The sequence below is a fragment of the Tupaia chinensis genome, unplaced genomic scaffold, assembly GCF_000334495.1.
Source record: "Tupaia chinensis unplaced genomic scaffold, TupChi_1.0 Scaffold000394_1, whole genome shotgun sequence".
In the NCBI taxonomy this organism is placed as follows: domain Eukaryota; kingdom Metazoa; phylum Chordata; class Mammalia; order Scandentia; family Tupaiidae; genus Tupaia; species Tupaia belangeri.
In genome coordinates, this window is record NW_006159896.1 from 1,161,317 (window position 1) to 1,175,235 (window position 13,919).

The 13,919-nt window shown below is 47.2% G+C and overlaps 1 protein-coding gene across 7 annotated transcripts in view; it reads right to left on the reverse strand.

Annotated features, from left to right (window-relative positions):
- SPTAN1 (spectrin alpha, non-erythrocytic 1) overlaps positions 1 to 13,919 on the reverse strand; it is a 65,270-nt gene that overhangs the window by 34,739 nt on the left and 16,612 nt on the right. For 5 of the 7 annotated variants that reach the window (XM_014589981.1, XM_014589978.1, XM_014589984.1 and 2 more), the window contains exons 11-24: positions 13,774 to 13,884; positions 12,648 to 12,725; positions 12,361 to 12,516; positions 11,946 to 12,150; positions 11,266 to 11,447; positions 10,811 to 11,054; positions 10,528 to 10,650; positions 9,298 to 9,515; positions 6,291 to 6,383; positions 5,817 to 5,951; positions 4,507 to 4,655; positions 3,482 to 3,541; positions 1,944 to 2,142; positions 808 to 912 (exon numbers count right to left, since the gene is read on the reverse strand). In XM_014589981.1, the coding sequence (XP_014445467.1) occupies positions 808 to 912; positions 1,944 to 2,142; positions 3,482 to 3,541; positions 4,507 to 4,655; positions 5,817 to 5,951; positions 6,291 to 6,383; positions 9,298 to 9,515; positions 10,528 to 10,650; positions 10,811 to 11,054; positions 11,266 to 11,447; positions 11,946 to 12,150; positions 12,361 to 12,516; positions 12,648 to 12,725; positions 13,774 to 13,884 (2,058 nt within the window). The remainder of the gene's footprint in view (positions 1 to 807; positions 913 to 1,943; positions 2,143 to 3,481; positions 3,542 to 4,506; positions 4,656 to 5,816; positions 5,952 to 6,290; positions 6,384 to 9,297; positions 9,516 to 10,527; positions 10,651 to 10,810; positions 11,055 to 11,265; positions 11,448 to 11,945; positions 12,151 to 12,360; positions 12,517 to 12,647; positions 12,726 to 13,773; positions 13,885 to 13,919) is intronic. The other 2 variants (XM_014589983.2, XM_014589982.2) reach the window with 1 other exon arrangement.

Genomic DNA, 13,919 nt, shown 5'->3' on the forward strand with positions numbered 1-13,919 from the left:
TGGCGAAGGTGATGCCTCCTATAACAAAAACCTCCCCCCACCAAAAAAAAAAAAAAAAAAAAGAATTATTTTATTTAATTTTATACATTGTCATTATTTGATTTTATTTTGAAGTTGACCAGAAAGAGACAGAAGGGAAGTGAGAAACTACGCTGCCAGGTCTGGGACTTAAACTGCGGTCAGCCATGTCGGAGTCCAGCTACCTTAACTACCACACCACCTGCTGGTCCACAAAACAACTTTTTTTTTTGACCATAGAGTGCATGCACTTGCCAGAGACAGACAGGGAGAGGGAAAGTGAGAAATCACGCACCATGGGGGATGGCCATGCCACAATCCCTTCTCTTTTATTCCCCTCTTGGGATTTGGGGCATGCACGCACATGTACCCGGAATGATTTTCAAGATGCTAAGTCTGGGACTTGAACTGCAGTTAGCTCTGTGGGAATCTAGAGCTTTAACTACCATGCCACTTGCTGGCCCCAACCAGCAGAACTCCCTAAAATCAAGTGGTTATATGAAAAATCTTTTTATTTAGTTAAGGAATTGCCATAGTTAAGGGCTACATAAACATTAAACACCTTTCACAGCATTTAATGGAGAAGACAGGAATCCCCAGCTATGCATGAAGTGGACACTGGCCCCAGAAAGTTAAACACAATGGTTCATGCCACAGAGAGGGCCTGACCTAGAGGTGGGCCACAGTCCTGCACCGTGACAGGCTGCTTGTTGGCCATGAAGGACTTGGCAAGGAATCGAGCTCCTTGCACAGGGTAGCAGAGCCTCGCTCCCAGATGGAGACACCCACCTGCTGCTGCACGGCCTGCACCTCCTCTGCCATCAGACCTTCAGACTCCAGGTCTTCAGCCACCTTGTTAATGTCCTTCAACCGTGACTCATTGGCTTTCAGATCCTTTAAAGCAGAAGCCATAGTGACTAAAACCCGCAAGGAAAGCTAAAGAGCAGAGTGACAGATAATCATGCACTACAGCTTAACCCTATAAACTCTGCTCAGCAGGTATTTTACAAACTCTGCCTCTACTCCTCCATGGTGATCTAGCTCAGAAATCCTAACTGCCACCACCGAAGAAGAATATAAACACATACTGGAAACAGTCTGGAAACTTACCTCATTACCTATAGGTACAAACCATTATTCTGGCTAAATAAAGACTTTTTACAAAACCTTTTTCGGGGGGTGGGGGGTGGTGGCCAGAAGAAACAATGTTTTAAATTTGTGATGAAATTTTAATGCATAGCTATAGAAAACTGGATGAATACTTTTAACCTGAGGAGTGGGTAAGACATGTGGTCCGGGCGCACGGGGCGTCAGTATTCAGCAATGGAAAAGAATGGCAGGCTGATAATGCCCCAAGGACAGGCCTTGAAAATATTATGCTAAACCAAAGCAGCCTGTCATAAAAAGGCATCTATTACGGGATTCCCTGGATGCGCCATGTCCAGAACAGGTCAATCCAGACACAACAGACTGCAGGTGGCTGGGACCATGGAGAATGGCAAGTGACCACTTAACAGGCGTGTGGTTTTCCTGAGGCTGATCAAAGGATTTCGGAACCGGGAAGGGGTGACAGCTGCACAACATGATGTACTACATGCCACGGAATTCAGTGCTTTCAAATGGTTAACTCTGGTTATGTGGATTTTATCCCAATTGAAAAATAAAGAATACTCTGACACCTTTTTTAACTTCTGGTATTATAAAAGGTCTTAATATTGCCGACATATAGAGAAAATGGCACATTTCTCAACAAGATGATTGAAGAAAAGTTTCCATTAAAATAATCCGAAAACAGCTACACATGGTGGACTGTAATCTACACAGATGGTGCAATATCATCTTTTCATTCTAGTACTCTGGAGTCAGAAATCAAGACAGCAAAGTCTTTAAATAACTGTCCAGCTCTGTTACACGACTCCCCATACCTTCTGGAAGTCATCGAACTTCTTCTGTAGCACCTCGACCTGCTCCAAGTCTGCGCCGACCTCCTCGCTTGTCAGAGCAGCTTCCTTCTCATTGATCCACTGCTGCAGCTCATTCGCTTCGCGGAACAGCATGAACTTCTTACAGCTCTTCTCCAACATGCCTTTGCGCTTCTCACCCATCTCCAGTAGGGAATGGTATCTGGTGTGAGTTGAGAGGGTGACAAGAGGGGCAGGAAGGCAGTTAGCTTCCCACGGGCACTAATGTAAACAACCACCAGGCATCTCCGCAACGTGGATCCAAGGCTGTGAGCTCATGACGACACCGCCTGGTGACCGAGTCCCAGACCACAGATGGAGATGAAGAGCCTACGCACCCACTCTACAGCGGCAGAAGCACACGCTATGCTGTTCACAACTGGGCGGCTGGAACAGCCAGGCACACTCATCCCCAGGCCACTTTTGCACTTGTGACATCACAACCACAAAGGACCGAAACCAAGCATTTAGCACAGTAACACGGGTTCATGCGACTACAGCTGAGATGAGATGAATTTGCTGGGCACAATGTACAGAGGGTTTTCTCCCCATGTCTTTTCTAATTCTCTGAGCAGCCCCTAGATGGGGAGATGAGGTGGGGGAAGGCACACTGAGCTTTCAAACTGTCTAATAGGATGTTCGTGGATCTGCACTGGGAGGGCATTTCTGAAACAATACATTTATTTCTTAGGGTGTTTTGGCAACTTCAGGAAGAAAATCAGGCAAAATACAAAGTGTCTGTACCATTTTGTTATCTGGAAATTTTTTTTTTTTTTTTTTTTTTTTGCTATAGGATGCGTGTGCTCACCAGAAAAACAAAGAGAGAGAGAGACAGAAAGTGAGAAATCACCCCCCAGGGGGGATGGCCACACCGCAATCCCTTCTCCTCCATTCTCCTCTCGGGATCTTAGGCACGCACGCACATGCACCCAGCATGAGTTTTAAGCTACCAGGTCCAGGACTCAAACCACGGTCAACTACATGGGAGTCCAGCGACATAACCAGTACGCCAACTGCTGGTCCCATATCTGGAATATTTCATAAGAATTAAAGAATATTCTAACTCTTGGGAACTAAAATACAAAGGGCTGTCTTCAAAAATGACAAAGTTAATAAAAAAAACTAAGTGAAAAAACCTAAAATCATTATCACGAGCTGAAATAAAAAAGCAAGTTATGGACAATCAGAGCACTTTAAAGAGGCATTCAATTTCCTTTCTACGAAGGAATCAGCCTGCAGGTTTGCTGACAGCAGCTGGTCACCAGAAAACCATCAAGACTCTGAGCACACAGCTACACACGGAGCAACCAGGAGGTAAGCAGTTATCAACTGACAGCGCCACCGAAACCTTGCCCCTGGTGAGCGAGAGCTGCTGACGAACACGCAGGTCTTCCCACCACCTCATGTTTGAGAATGGACAGGGCCTTCGAGAGAAGCGGCGAGGGAGGATGGACGGGGCAGCAATGACATGGGGTGCTCAGCAAGGCTCTCAGCCTACTCACAGTTCTTCCACCTGTTTCATACGCAGAGATACACTGCCGGCCTCCTTAGTTATGCGTGTCCTGCACAGAGGGGCACAGCAAAGGCATGCGCAAATTAGTGGGATTAATCCGTGGGAATGAAAAGCGGAAGCTCCGACGGTGTCATGAAGTGGATGCTTAACTGGGGAAAATTACGGAGTCATCCAAAGCTCTTAAATGCAGTTCAGACCATGAATGAAATCAACGTAAAGAAACAGCAGGACAATTCAGTTAGAGGGTTAGTTCACCTTCATTTTCCTGGCAAGTCTGCCAGGCGGAAGGCAGATCTTCCTGTACTGGAAACACCAGGACCGTCACAGAGCAAGGCCCGGGATAAAAGGGACCTTGGAACAAAACTGTACTGAGCACTACCTGGCCATACATCTGACCTTTCTCGTCCCATACTGAAAACCCAGGCCACTGGGAAGAACTCAAATGGAAACCTCTCCCTTTTGTCTCAACAGTAACCAAGTTTGGAAGTGTAGACATACTAGTCCTCTCAAGGATCACAAGGGTCCTGAAAATTCCACCACTCTAAACTCTGGAGTGTTTTTCAGGGTATCCCTAAATACCCAAAGCTGTGGATTTCACCCGTGGCATAAAATGCCCTAATGGTGAAGACACAGGGTAGCACAGGGCTGAGGTATAACAGAGGAGAGCCATCCCATAAAGGGTAGCTCAAGGCCACACAGAGTGCAGCCCTCAGAGCAGCCTGAGAGGAGGAGAGCTGTAGGGCTGTGCGACACCTGAAAAGCCAATTTCAAAAAGCAGCTCAACCCGAAGACAAGAAAGAATGGCTATGATTAGAAAACTGCTTAGGAAAAGAAACTCACTTGGGGTGAGTGTGGAGAAAACCAAATAAAGGAAACGGGTCAGTCAGTGCCTGGCTCAGACAGCAGGTGTGTGGGTTCAGAGTGCTGAGAGAGAATAGGAAGGGTGCAGACGAGTCCCAGAAGCCTCAGGTTCCGCCTAACCCCGGCCCCCGCGGCCGCCAGTGTGGCCCTTACTGATTGTCAATCTGCTCTTGCCGCAGAGCTATGCTGCCTTGCTCCTCCAGGAGGTTCTCCCGAGAGGCCGACTGGGCCGGGTCCAACTTCTTCACATACGCAGCTGGCACAAATCCCTGACGATCGTTCACTTCCACTTTCCACCAGTCCTAAGGAAAACAAAGGAAGGTAACTGAGAGCCAATTACCTCCCTGAGCAAAAGAGAGAATCCAAAGAGGCCCGTGTGTGCACACACGGGAACAAGAGGCTCTTTTATTTTTTAAAAATGATTTATTTAGGGGCTGCTGGGTGATGTGGTAGTTGAGACCACATGGCCAACCATGGTTCGATCCTGTACCCGGTGGCTTGCTTCTCATTTTCCCTTTCGCTCTCCCTCTGTCTCTCTGATCAAATTTAATAAATAAATAATAACAAAATAAAATAAAATACAATAAGTAATTTTTAAAAGTTATTTATTTAGGGGCCAGCAGGTGGCATGGTGGTTAAGGGTGCTGGATTCCCACATGCCCAACTGGGGTTCAAGTCCTGCATCTGGCGGCTTGCTTTCTCACTTTCCCTCTGTCTCTCTCTTTGTCCCTCTCTGGTCAAATTAAAGCAAATAATAGATAAATAAGAATAAATAAAGTTAGATAAAATACCTTTAAAAAAATTTGTTTATTATTATTACTTTTTAATTTGATCAGAAAGAGATGGAGAGAGAAGGAAGAGAAAATAAAAAAGCAAACTGTCAGGTCTGGGACTCAAACCACAGTCATGTGGGAGTCCAGTACTCTCACCACCATGCCCCCTGCTGGCCCACAGAAGGCTCTTAACAATGGCCAAGAGTGTCTGCCCTAACCAAAATGCCAGGCAGGATCCTCCGGGACAGTCAGATGGTCTGTGAAGGACCGTTGCCTGACTTCAAGGTTACTGTCCACCCAGATCGTGTCGAGGAAGAAAGGCCCATCAAGCCAGTCGTGTTTGACTTTGAGAAGACAGAGCCTGTGGGATGGCATGTTCACCTGTCTGCTGGCCTGAGGTGTAGCTGTGCAGCCCAGCCGAAGAACTGACAGGTACACGTCACAGAGAAGCGGACCAGGGCTCAAAGGGAAAGAAGCCCACCCAGAGTGCTCGATCGTGATTCTCCACACGACCTGGATCGCGTGCAGTAACGGACCCGTGCACGTGAAGTGAGAGACTGACAAGGAAACTCGAGGTATCTCTCTGAACTCCAAACCAGCCTCATTCTGGAGAGACAAAACCACCCACGGAGCAAGCTGCAAGCTCGGAGGGGCTGTGCGAAACACACAGGTCCACTCTCTGCGCCTTGCCTTGTTGGTGCTGTTCAGTAAGGTGAGAACATCTCCTTTCTTCATGGTGACCTCGCGAGGGCTCTTCTCCTGATAGTCATAGAGGGCCAAGACCAGCTCCTTGCCGGTCTCGTCATCCATGGGGGCCACTTGTTGCTAAAAACCCAAAGGTGGCAAATGTGGTTAAAGGCTGTTGGTGTGTCAGCCAAGCCCAACTTCCATGGCTGCACTGAATGACCAGATGCCCTTTCATGAGCATTCTTCACGGAAGTGACCAATACAATCTGATTCAAGAGCTGCTGCTGTTTGGTGTATTTTTAAATACCTCATCTTAAGCTGTCTGTAAACCTCGGTGTCACTCGAGTTAGTGAAGTGACAAGTGTTGCTTATGCCTGTAACACCTCCTGGCAGTACCTGGGTCCCTCAGTTTTCCTCTCTCCATTCCACCACCCCGAGTTATCCATGGACGATGAAACCCAAACAAACCCAGCTTACCCGGCACGACTGAGCCTGCTCTCGTAAAGCCTGGATGCTACTGCCATAGGCACTGAGATCCGACATCAGTGCTTCGTGTTTCTTTAGTAGAGCCTGAAACAAATCACACATGGAGCTCTGCCTGAGGCACCAGCTCCCGCCTGCAGCGCCTCACCAAATCCCTCCCCCCAGAAAGCTCTCCCCTTTACACCACCCCGCGATCGTCCTCCCTTGATTCTTTCCTCCTTTTGAAAAATAAACATCTAATTTCTAAGTTAGGAGAAATTAGTTGTGGACTTATGATATTCTTTTTTTTTTTAAATTCTCAGAGGGCACATGCACTCGCCAGAGAGACATAAACAGAAAGGGAGTGGTCACACAGTAATCCCTCCTCCTCCATTTTTCCACCATGTTATTAGGATTTTGGGGGCACATACGTGCACACATACCCAGTATTTTTTCCTAGCCACCAGGGCCAGGATTTGAACCACACATGCAGTGTGGGACCTAATTCCTCTAACCATTAGGCTACATGGCCAGCCCCTTTTGCATACTTAATTATAACTTAAATATACAGTGAGTCATAAAGAACACCATCACATAATGCTGTACTACTCATCTTAGAAACGGAATGTTTCCTGGGCCCAGAAGATGGCTAATGATTACGTTGCTGCACTCCCATGTAGTCGACCATGGTTCCAGTCCCGGACCCAGTGGCTTAAACTCAGGCCAGGCACATGTGCATGCACGTCCCCCTGGGAGGTCATTTCTCACTTTCTGTCTCTCTGTCTCTCTCTGTCTTTCTGGCAAGCGCACGTACCCTACAGCAAAAACTTCTCCAAAAAAAATATATAAATAAAAAGAAATGGAGCATTTCCAGGAAGTTAAAGCTGGCTATATATACCGCCCCTTCCTTCTCCATATCTAGTGCTATATCATTTCCCACAAGTGTCATTTTTTTTTTTTTTGAGAGATTTTTGTTATAGGGTGCATGTACTCGTCAGAAAGACAGAGACAGAAAGCGAGAAATCACTCCCATGGGGGGAATGACCACACCGCAATACCTTTCCCTACATTCTCCTCTTGGGATCTTGGGTATGTGCCTGGCGTGAGTTTAAGCCACCGTGTCCGGGACTCGAACCACAGTCGACTATACGGGAGTCCAGTGACGTAGCCATTATACCAATTGCTGGTCCCCTTACAAGTGTCATTTTCAAAGTCTTCCAGTCTCCCATCTTTTGGGAGACTCTCATGTAGCTTATACTAATATTCAACGGGAGGTAGGAACAGGGACTACAGTGAGACCTTTATGAAAAGTTCTGATCAAAAAAAATAAAAAAAACCCAGATGACTGAGACCAGCAGACGGTGTAATGGCCATGTTGCTGGACTCCCATGTAGGTGACTACAGTTAGAGTCCCAGACCTGGCGGCTTAAACTCACGCCAGGCACGTGTGTGTGCATGCCCAAGATCCCGAGAGGAGAATGGAGAGAAGGGACTGTGGGTGGTCATCCCCCCAGGGGGTGATTTCTCACTTTCTGTTTCTCTATGTCTTTCCAGCTAGTGCACGTGCCCTATAGTAAAAACCTCTCTTCAAAAAACAACACAAACAAAAACAAAAGACCAAGTGGGGTGAGGTGGCAATGCCTGTAATCCCAGCTCTCTGGAAGCTGTGGCAGGAAGACTGCAAGTTTGATGTCAGCAAGGGCAACGTAATAAGACCTTATTTCTAAAAATAAACAAAAACCAGATGACTAGCAAAAAAGTGTATATGTACCTTTGGGTGTACTGGTACACTGGAATGTATGTGTGCATGCTGGTGAGTCTGTATTATGTTGGTGTGCATGTTTGTATGTGTGTGTGTGTGTGTGTGTGTATATATATATATATATATATATATATATGTACAGGTGTAGACAGTGGAGAAAACACATGAAACATGACAAGAGTAAACAGCTAAAAATGGTTGAGGGGCAGCCTTCTCTGTCCTTTAGGTGTGTTTAATTTCCATAGTAAGAATAAAAACGGAACAGTCAGGGGCCAGCAAATAGCATGGTGGTTGAAATGCTGGACTCCCACGTGGCCGACCACAGTTCAAGTCCTGCACCTGGCTCTCAAAATCACAACAGATAGATGAATGTTATTATTATTATTTTTTTTGGAGAGGTTTTCGCTATAGGGCGCGTGCGCTCGCCAGACTGCAAGAGAGACATAGAGACAGAAAGCGAGAAATCACCCCCCAGGGGGGATGGTCATGCTGCAATCCCTTCTCCTCCATTCTCCTTTCGGGATCTTAGGCACGCACGCACACGTGCCCAGTGTGAGTTTTAAGCCACCGGGTCCGGAACGCGAACTGCGGTTGACTATGTGGGAGTCCAGCGACATAGCCATTACACTCGCTAGCTGCTGGTTCCCTAGATGAATGTTTTTTAAAAACCCATCAGGGCTAGGTAGCGGACTAACAGTAACGCAAATGGACTCGTTAGGTCCCGAGTTGGTGTGCTGGGCACACCAGGCACACCTGAATGTACTTGCAATCTTGGCCGGCTTAAACTGGGGGGTATGCTCCAGTCTGTCTGGGGTGCCTGTTTTGCTCATGGAAGACACAAATGAATACACTCTAGGAACCAGCAGATGGAGTAATGGTTATGTCACTGAACTCTCATGTAGGTGACTGCAGTTTGAGTCCCAGACCTGGTGACTTAAAACGCATGTCGGGCATGTAAGCATGTGTGTCCAAAATCCCGAGAGGAGAATGAAGGAGAAAGGACTGCGGCATGGCCAATCCCCCTGGGGGGTGATTTTTCCCTTCTGTCTCTCAAGAAAAAAGAAAGGAAGGAAGAAAGGAAGGAGGGAAGTAAGTTAAAAAAAAAAAAAAAACATAATAAAAAACAGATTCCAATACGTTGTAAAAACGAACTGCGTTAACACGTGTTTTCCATGTGTTGCCGTTCTCCTAACCTGCTTCCCAGTGTGAGCCCTGGTCCGGCTCCCCAATGTCCTCCCCTCCTCCCAAGATGGCAGTTACCTCAGCAGAGTCTTCGTCCTTTCCGTAGTCGGTGCTGCCCACGATGGGCTCCTTCTCCCGCATCCAGGACTCAGCCTCGTTGGCATCAGCAAAGTACTGCTGAGCCTGCAGCGAGTCCTCCAGGTCCTGTCGGCGCTGGGAGGCCTTGGCTTTCAGCGCCTCCCACTTCTGGTTCAGCTCATTAAGCTTGGCCTTCACATCCTCTGCAGCAAAATGGCCTGGAGGGGGAGGGGGTAGGCAGGAAATAGGAAGTACAGACTCGTCACAGAGAAGAGACTCTTGGAAACTGTCTACAAAACATTCTGTGTGCTCGGGACCAGCAGAGGTGAGGTGGTGAAGGCACTGGACAGTTCGTGTCCCAGACCTGGCAGCTTGCTTTCTCACTTTCCTTCTCTCTTTGTGTCTCTCTCTGGTCAAATTAAAATAAATGAATGAATAAATAAATCAAATTAAGTAAATAATTCTTTGGGAGGAAGAAGCATTCTGTGTGCTCACAGCACTTGTTTCTATATTTTTTGCAGGGCCAAGTCCTGCCTAATTCCAATTTTTCTAAGAGTTTGCATTCTAGCGTTTAACAGACCCTCTCATTCTTGGCCTCCTCAAGCCAGGACCTGTCTAGACTTGAAGCAGCACATCTTCCAAAGTGGCATTAATGATGTTATTCATGGAGAAACAATAAAAACACTGACATTGCTGCTGGTTTGTGCTGCTGAGACCAACTCACAGACACTTTAGCTTTCTCTTGCTCTCTCTTTTTTCTTGTAGGGTGTTGCCCTGGGGTGCATGCACTCACTGAATAAAGACAGAAAGAGGGGGAAGTAAGAAATCGTTTCCCAGGGAGATGGTCACATCGCATCCCCTCTCCTCCTGGGATTTTGGGCATGCGGGCACATGTAGCCAGCATGAATTTCAAGCCAGTGAGTCCAGGACTTGAGCCTGGTTGACCATGTGGGATTCCAATGCCTTAATCACCACGTCACCTTCTGGCCCTCTAGTTGACTCTTTACCCACTCGATCTCACCTAACCTGCACACCTACATCAGGAGGAGGTGCTGTACCCTCGGGTTCACAGACAAGACACTCAGGCTCAGGGGGTAAGGTCTACCCAAGGCTGCATGGCCAGGAGGAATGGGGATGGCATGTGGCCCCATAGCCCAGGCTGCTCTGCCTTGTCCAGGAGCTTCACCTACAGAGGGCAAAGAGACCTGAAGAGCAGAGCTGACCACTCACCTTCCTCCACCATGGCATTCCCTTTCTGGGTAACTGCTTTGATGCGGGGCTCGTGTCCAGCAATTTCTGCTTGTAAGGCTTGATGTTTCTTCAGCAGGTTCTGAACTCCAATCAAATCCTTGCCTGTAAGTGGAAACCACACCCTAGTCATCTGTGAAGAGTCAGCACTGTCCTGTCACTTGGGCTGCCACCACGGTCCTAGCTGAATAATTTAAACCTGACCTTGCTCGTTACAGGTGCTACAATGGCGCGGCCCTTTCCCGTCTGACGGAGGCAAACTGACCTCTGTTGGTAGACGCAGCAATGGGCTCCTTCTCTCGGATCCACGTCTCCTCATCCTCAACGTCGCGGAACAGCTGCTGCAAACGCAGAGAGTCGGCCAGCTTCTGCTTTCGGGCAATCATGGGCTCCTTGAGAGCCTCGTAGCGAGCCACAAGGGCCTCTTGCTTCTTCTTGATGTTCTCGGCATCAAAATGGCCAGCATCCTGGAACTGGCGGGCCTGAATGGTGATGCCATCGATTCGATCCTGGGAATGGGGAGGGCAGAGTCTTGAGAGTTGGGACAGTGTCAAGTGTCTAATGTCTAGACATTTCTAAGCTGACGTTATTACTCTGGGTGTGATTTTATCATCATCTAAAAAAATTAACATGGTCCATCCCCTCTACCTTCCTTGGCCTCCTTCCTTCTTGCTGTTTCTGTACTCACTGGCCCAGTTACAGCCCCAAGCCATGCTCTACCTGGTGAGCAGCCACATCTGCTTCCAGCAGGGCATGCTTCTTCTGGAGGTTCTGGACGTTTGTAAGGTCTTTGCCATAGTCATCTGAAGCCAAGTGACCTTCTACTTCATACAGCCACAGTTCAATATCCTCGACGTTGCGATTAAACTGCTGCTGCTGGTTAGCTTCACGAAGCTTTATTCCTATCAAGAGAGGCAGGAGCGACTGCTGGTTAATACATTGTCCTCCTACCAACATCACTCATAAACCACACTGTTTCAGTGAAGGACTACGGGTCAAAATTTTAGTTAATGCTTCATTTTGTCACAAAGGAGAGAAGACAAACAGCACATCTGCGCTACCTTCTGGAAGGGGAATTAGACGTTATCTGAAAATTATGCTGATCTCCACAAGATAAGGACACTTGGGAATTATTAGATGCCCTTGGCTGGTGGCTTAACTGTGGTTTTCCAACAATGAGGCCCAATTCGCTCCCTTTTCTCAGGCATTCCTACAATCAGCACACTCAGTCACACTGCAAAGCACCCAGAACCCAGGTCAAGTAACCCCTACTCCAAATTCCGGATTCATCCACCTTACCTTACTCAGCTGGTATAAGCCCCTAAAATGATCTAATTAGGAAGAAATATTTAGTTCCCTATTTAATTCCTATTGCAATTCAGTGTAACATTTTCTCTTACCTTTCAGTTCAGTGGCCTCAAGCAGTTTCTTCCACAAACTGATGACCTCATTCATTCGCGCTGCTACTTCATCCTTGGCATAGTGGTTGACGTCAATCAGTTTTTGCCCTGCCTTCTCCAGGGCGTCAATGCGGCTCTGATTGGCTGAGAGCTCAGCCTCAAAAGCCTGATGCTTCTGTACTTTTCCTTGTAGGTTGGATGGGTCCTGCCAGTGAAAGAAAGGAGGGAGGTTAAATCTGTCGGGTTACCTGGCATTACCACCACACTTATCTTTGCTTGGGGGGAGTGACAGTCAGCTGACATTAAATAGTGTGGTTGTCAGAGTCCCCAGTTTTTTTCTGAACTATGATTTATTTGGGAGGCTGGGTTGAGCTTACTAAATAAGTGCTATGCAGCAATGCTAACAGTACATTACTTTGTATGCTTCATCTGTGGCAGTTTTCATCTTCTCATTGACCCAACTCTTGAGTTCATCAGAATCACGAAAAAACTGCTGCAAGTGGAAGGAATCAGCCAGCTGGGCTCGGCGATACATGGCTCTCTCGTGAAGGGCATTGCGGCGGCTCAACAGCTGTAAGGTAAGGATCCTTGTGAACCTCTAGTTCTTATTCCTGGGAAGACTTCTAGCTCAAGAGATTTAACCACAACCGCTGTCTTAAGAGAGAGATCCAAGTACAAGAAAGAAAGGACCTAGAAACTTACAGCATCTCGGCGAGTAGCCACGTCTTCCATTGCATAGTGATTGTTCTGGATTAACTTGGTTGCAAATTCATCTAAGGCCTAGGAAGGAAGACAAGAGTTCTTCACTGGAGAGCATACTAAACCCTAGCTTGGTCTCTAGAGAAAAGTCATTGCTGAACAGGTCAGAAACTACTCCAAACATCAACACAGCTCAACAACTTTCCCCTAGGTTGGCGAAGACAACCACATGGCTGGAGTCTGTGTTGACGCCAACAGACGAGGAGAACAAGACTGCAACTGCTCCATCCCAGATGGCAGACATCAGCTGCAACTTGACCTCCTACCCCTCAGATACTCGCAGCCTCAGAAATATTATTTCTTCTACTTTTCTTTTTTAAAGAGAAATTTTTGCTATGGTGTGCATGTGCTCACTGGAGAGACAGGAAGCAAGAAACCACCCTCTAGCAGGGATGGCCATGCTGCATTCCCTTTCCCTCCATTCTCCTCTTGGGATCTTGGGGATGCACACCCATGCATCAAGCAGAAGTTTTAAGCTGCTGGGTCTGGGACTCAAACCATGGTCGACTACCTGGGAGTCTAGCAGCGTAACCATTATGCCATCCGCTGGTCCTGGAAATCTTAACTTCTAAGACATGTTTTCGACAAGAATACCTCTTCTATTAACCCTGCACTAATTTCAGTGAAATCTCACTTTGGAGGTCTCCCTCAATTAAATGATTTCACTCTTCAAAGTCGTGTTACGCCCCAATGAGATGGAACGTCCTCGTCCTGAGACTGTAAGCACCCATGGGAGTGCCCTGCACACAGATTCTTCATCAGGTCTATCTAGAACATTTTTAGGAAAAGAAGAGGTATCTGGGACCATGTGGTGGCACAGTGGGAAGGCAACAGAACCCACATGGGAAACTGCTGAGTTTGCGTCCCAGGCCTTACTTAGGCACACCAAATGTGTTCGTGATCTGGGCCAACTAGGACGGGTGGATTATGGTATGAGGACTTTCCTGGGGGTACCTATCTGTTTCTCTTTGATAAAACAAACAAATAAATAAAACTCTTAAAAGAAAAGGAGACTTCGGGCTTGTTCTAAAGATCATTTGAAGGCACTCAAAATAAACAGGAGTCTTACTGTAATCTTCTCCTCCTGAGCACTGAGGGATTTCTCAAAGTCCTCATGCTTCTTGAGAAGTGCTTCTACACTATCCAAGGAGTCTCCCAAGTCTTCATTCAACAGGAATGACTTGCAAAAGGAAAAACAGTGTTCAGAATAAGAAC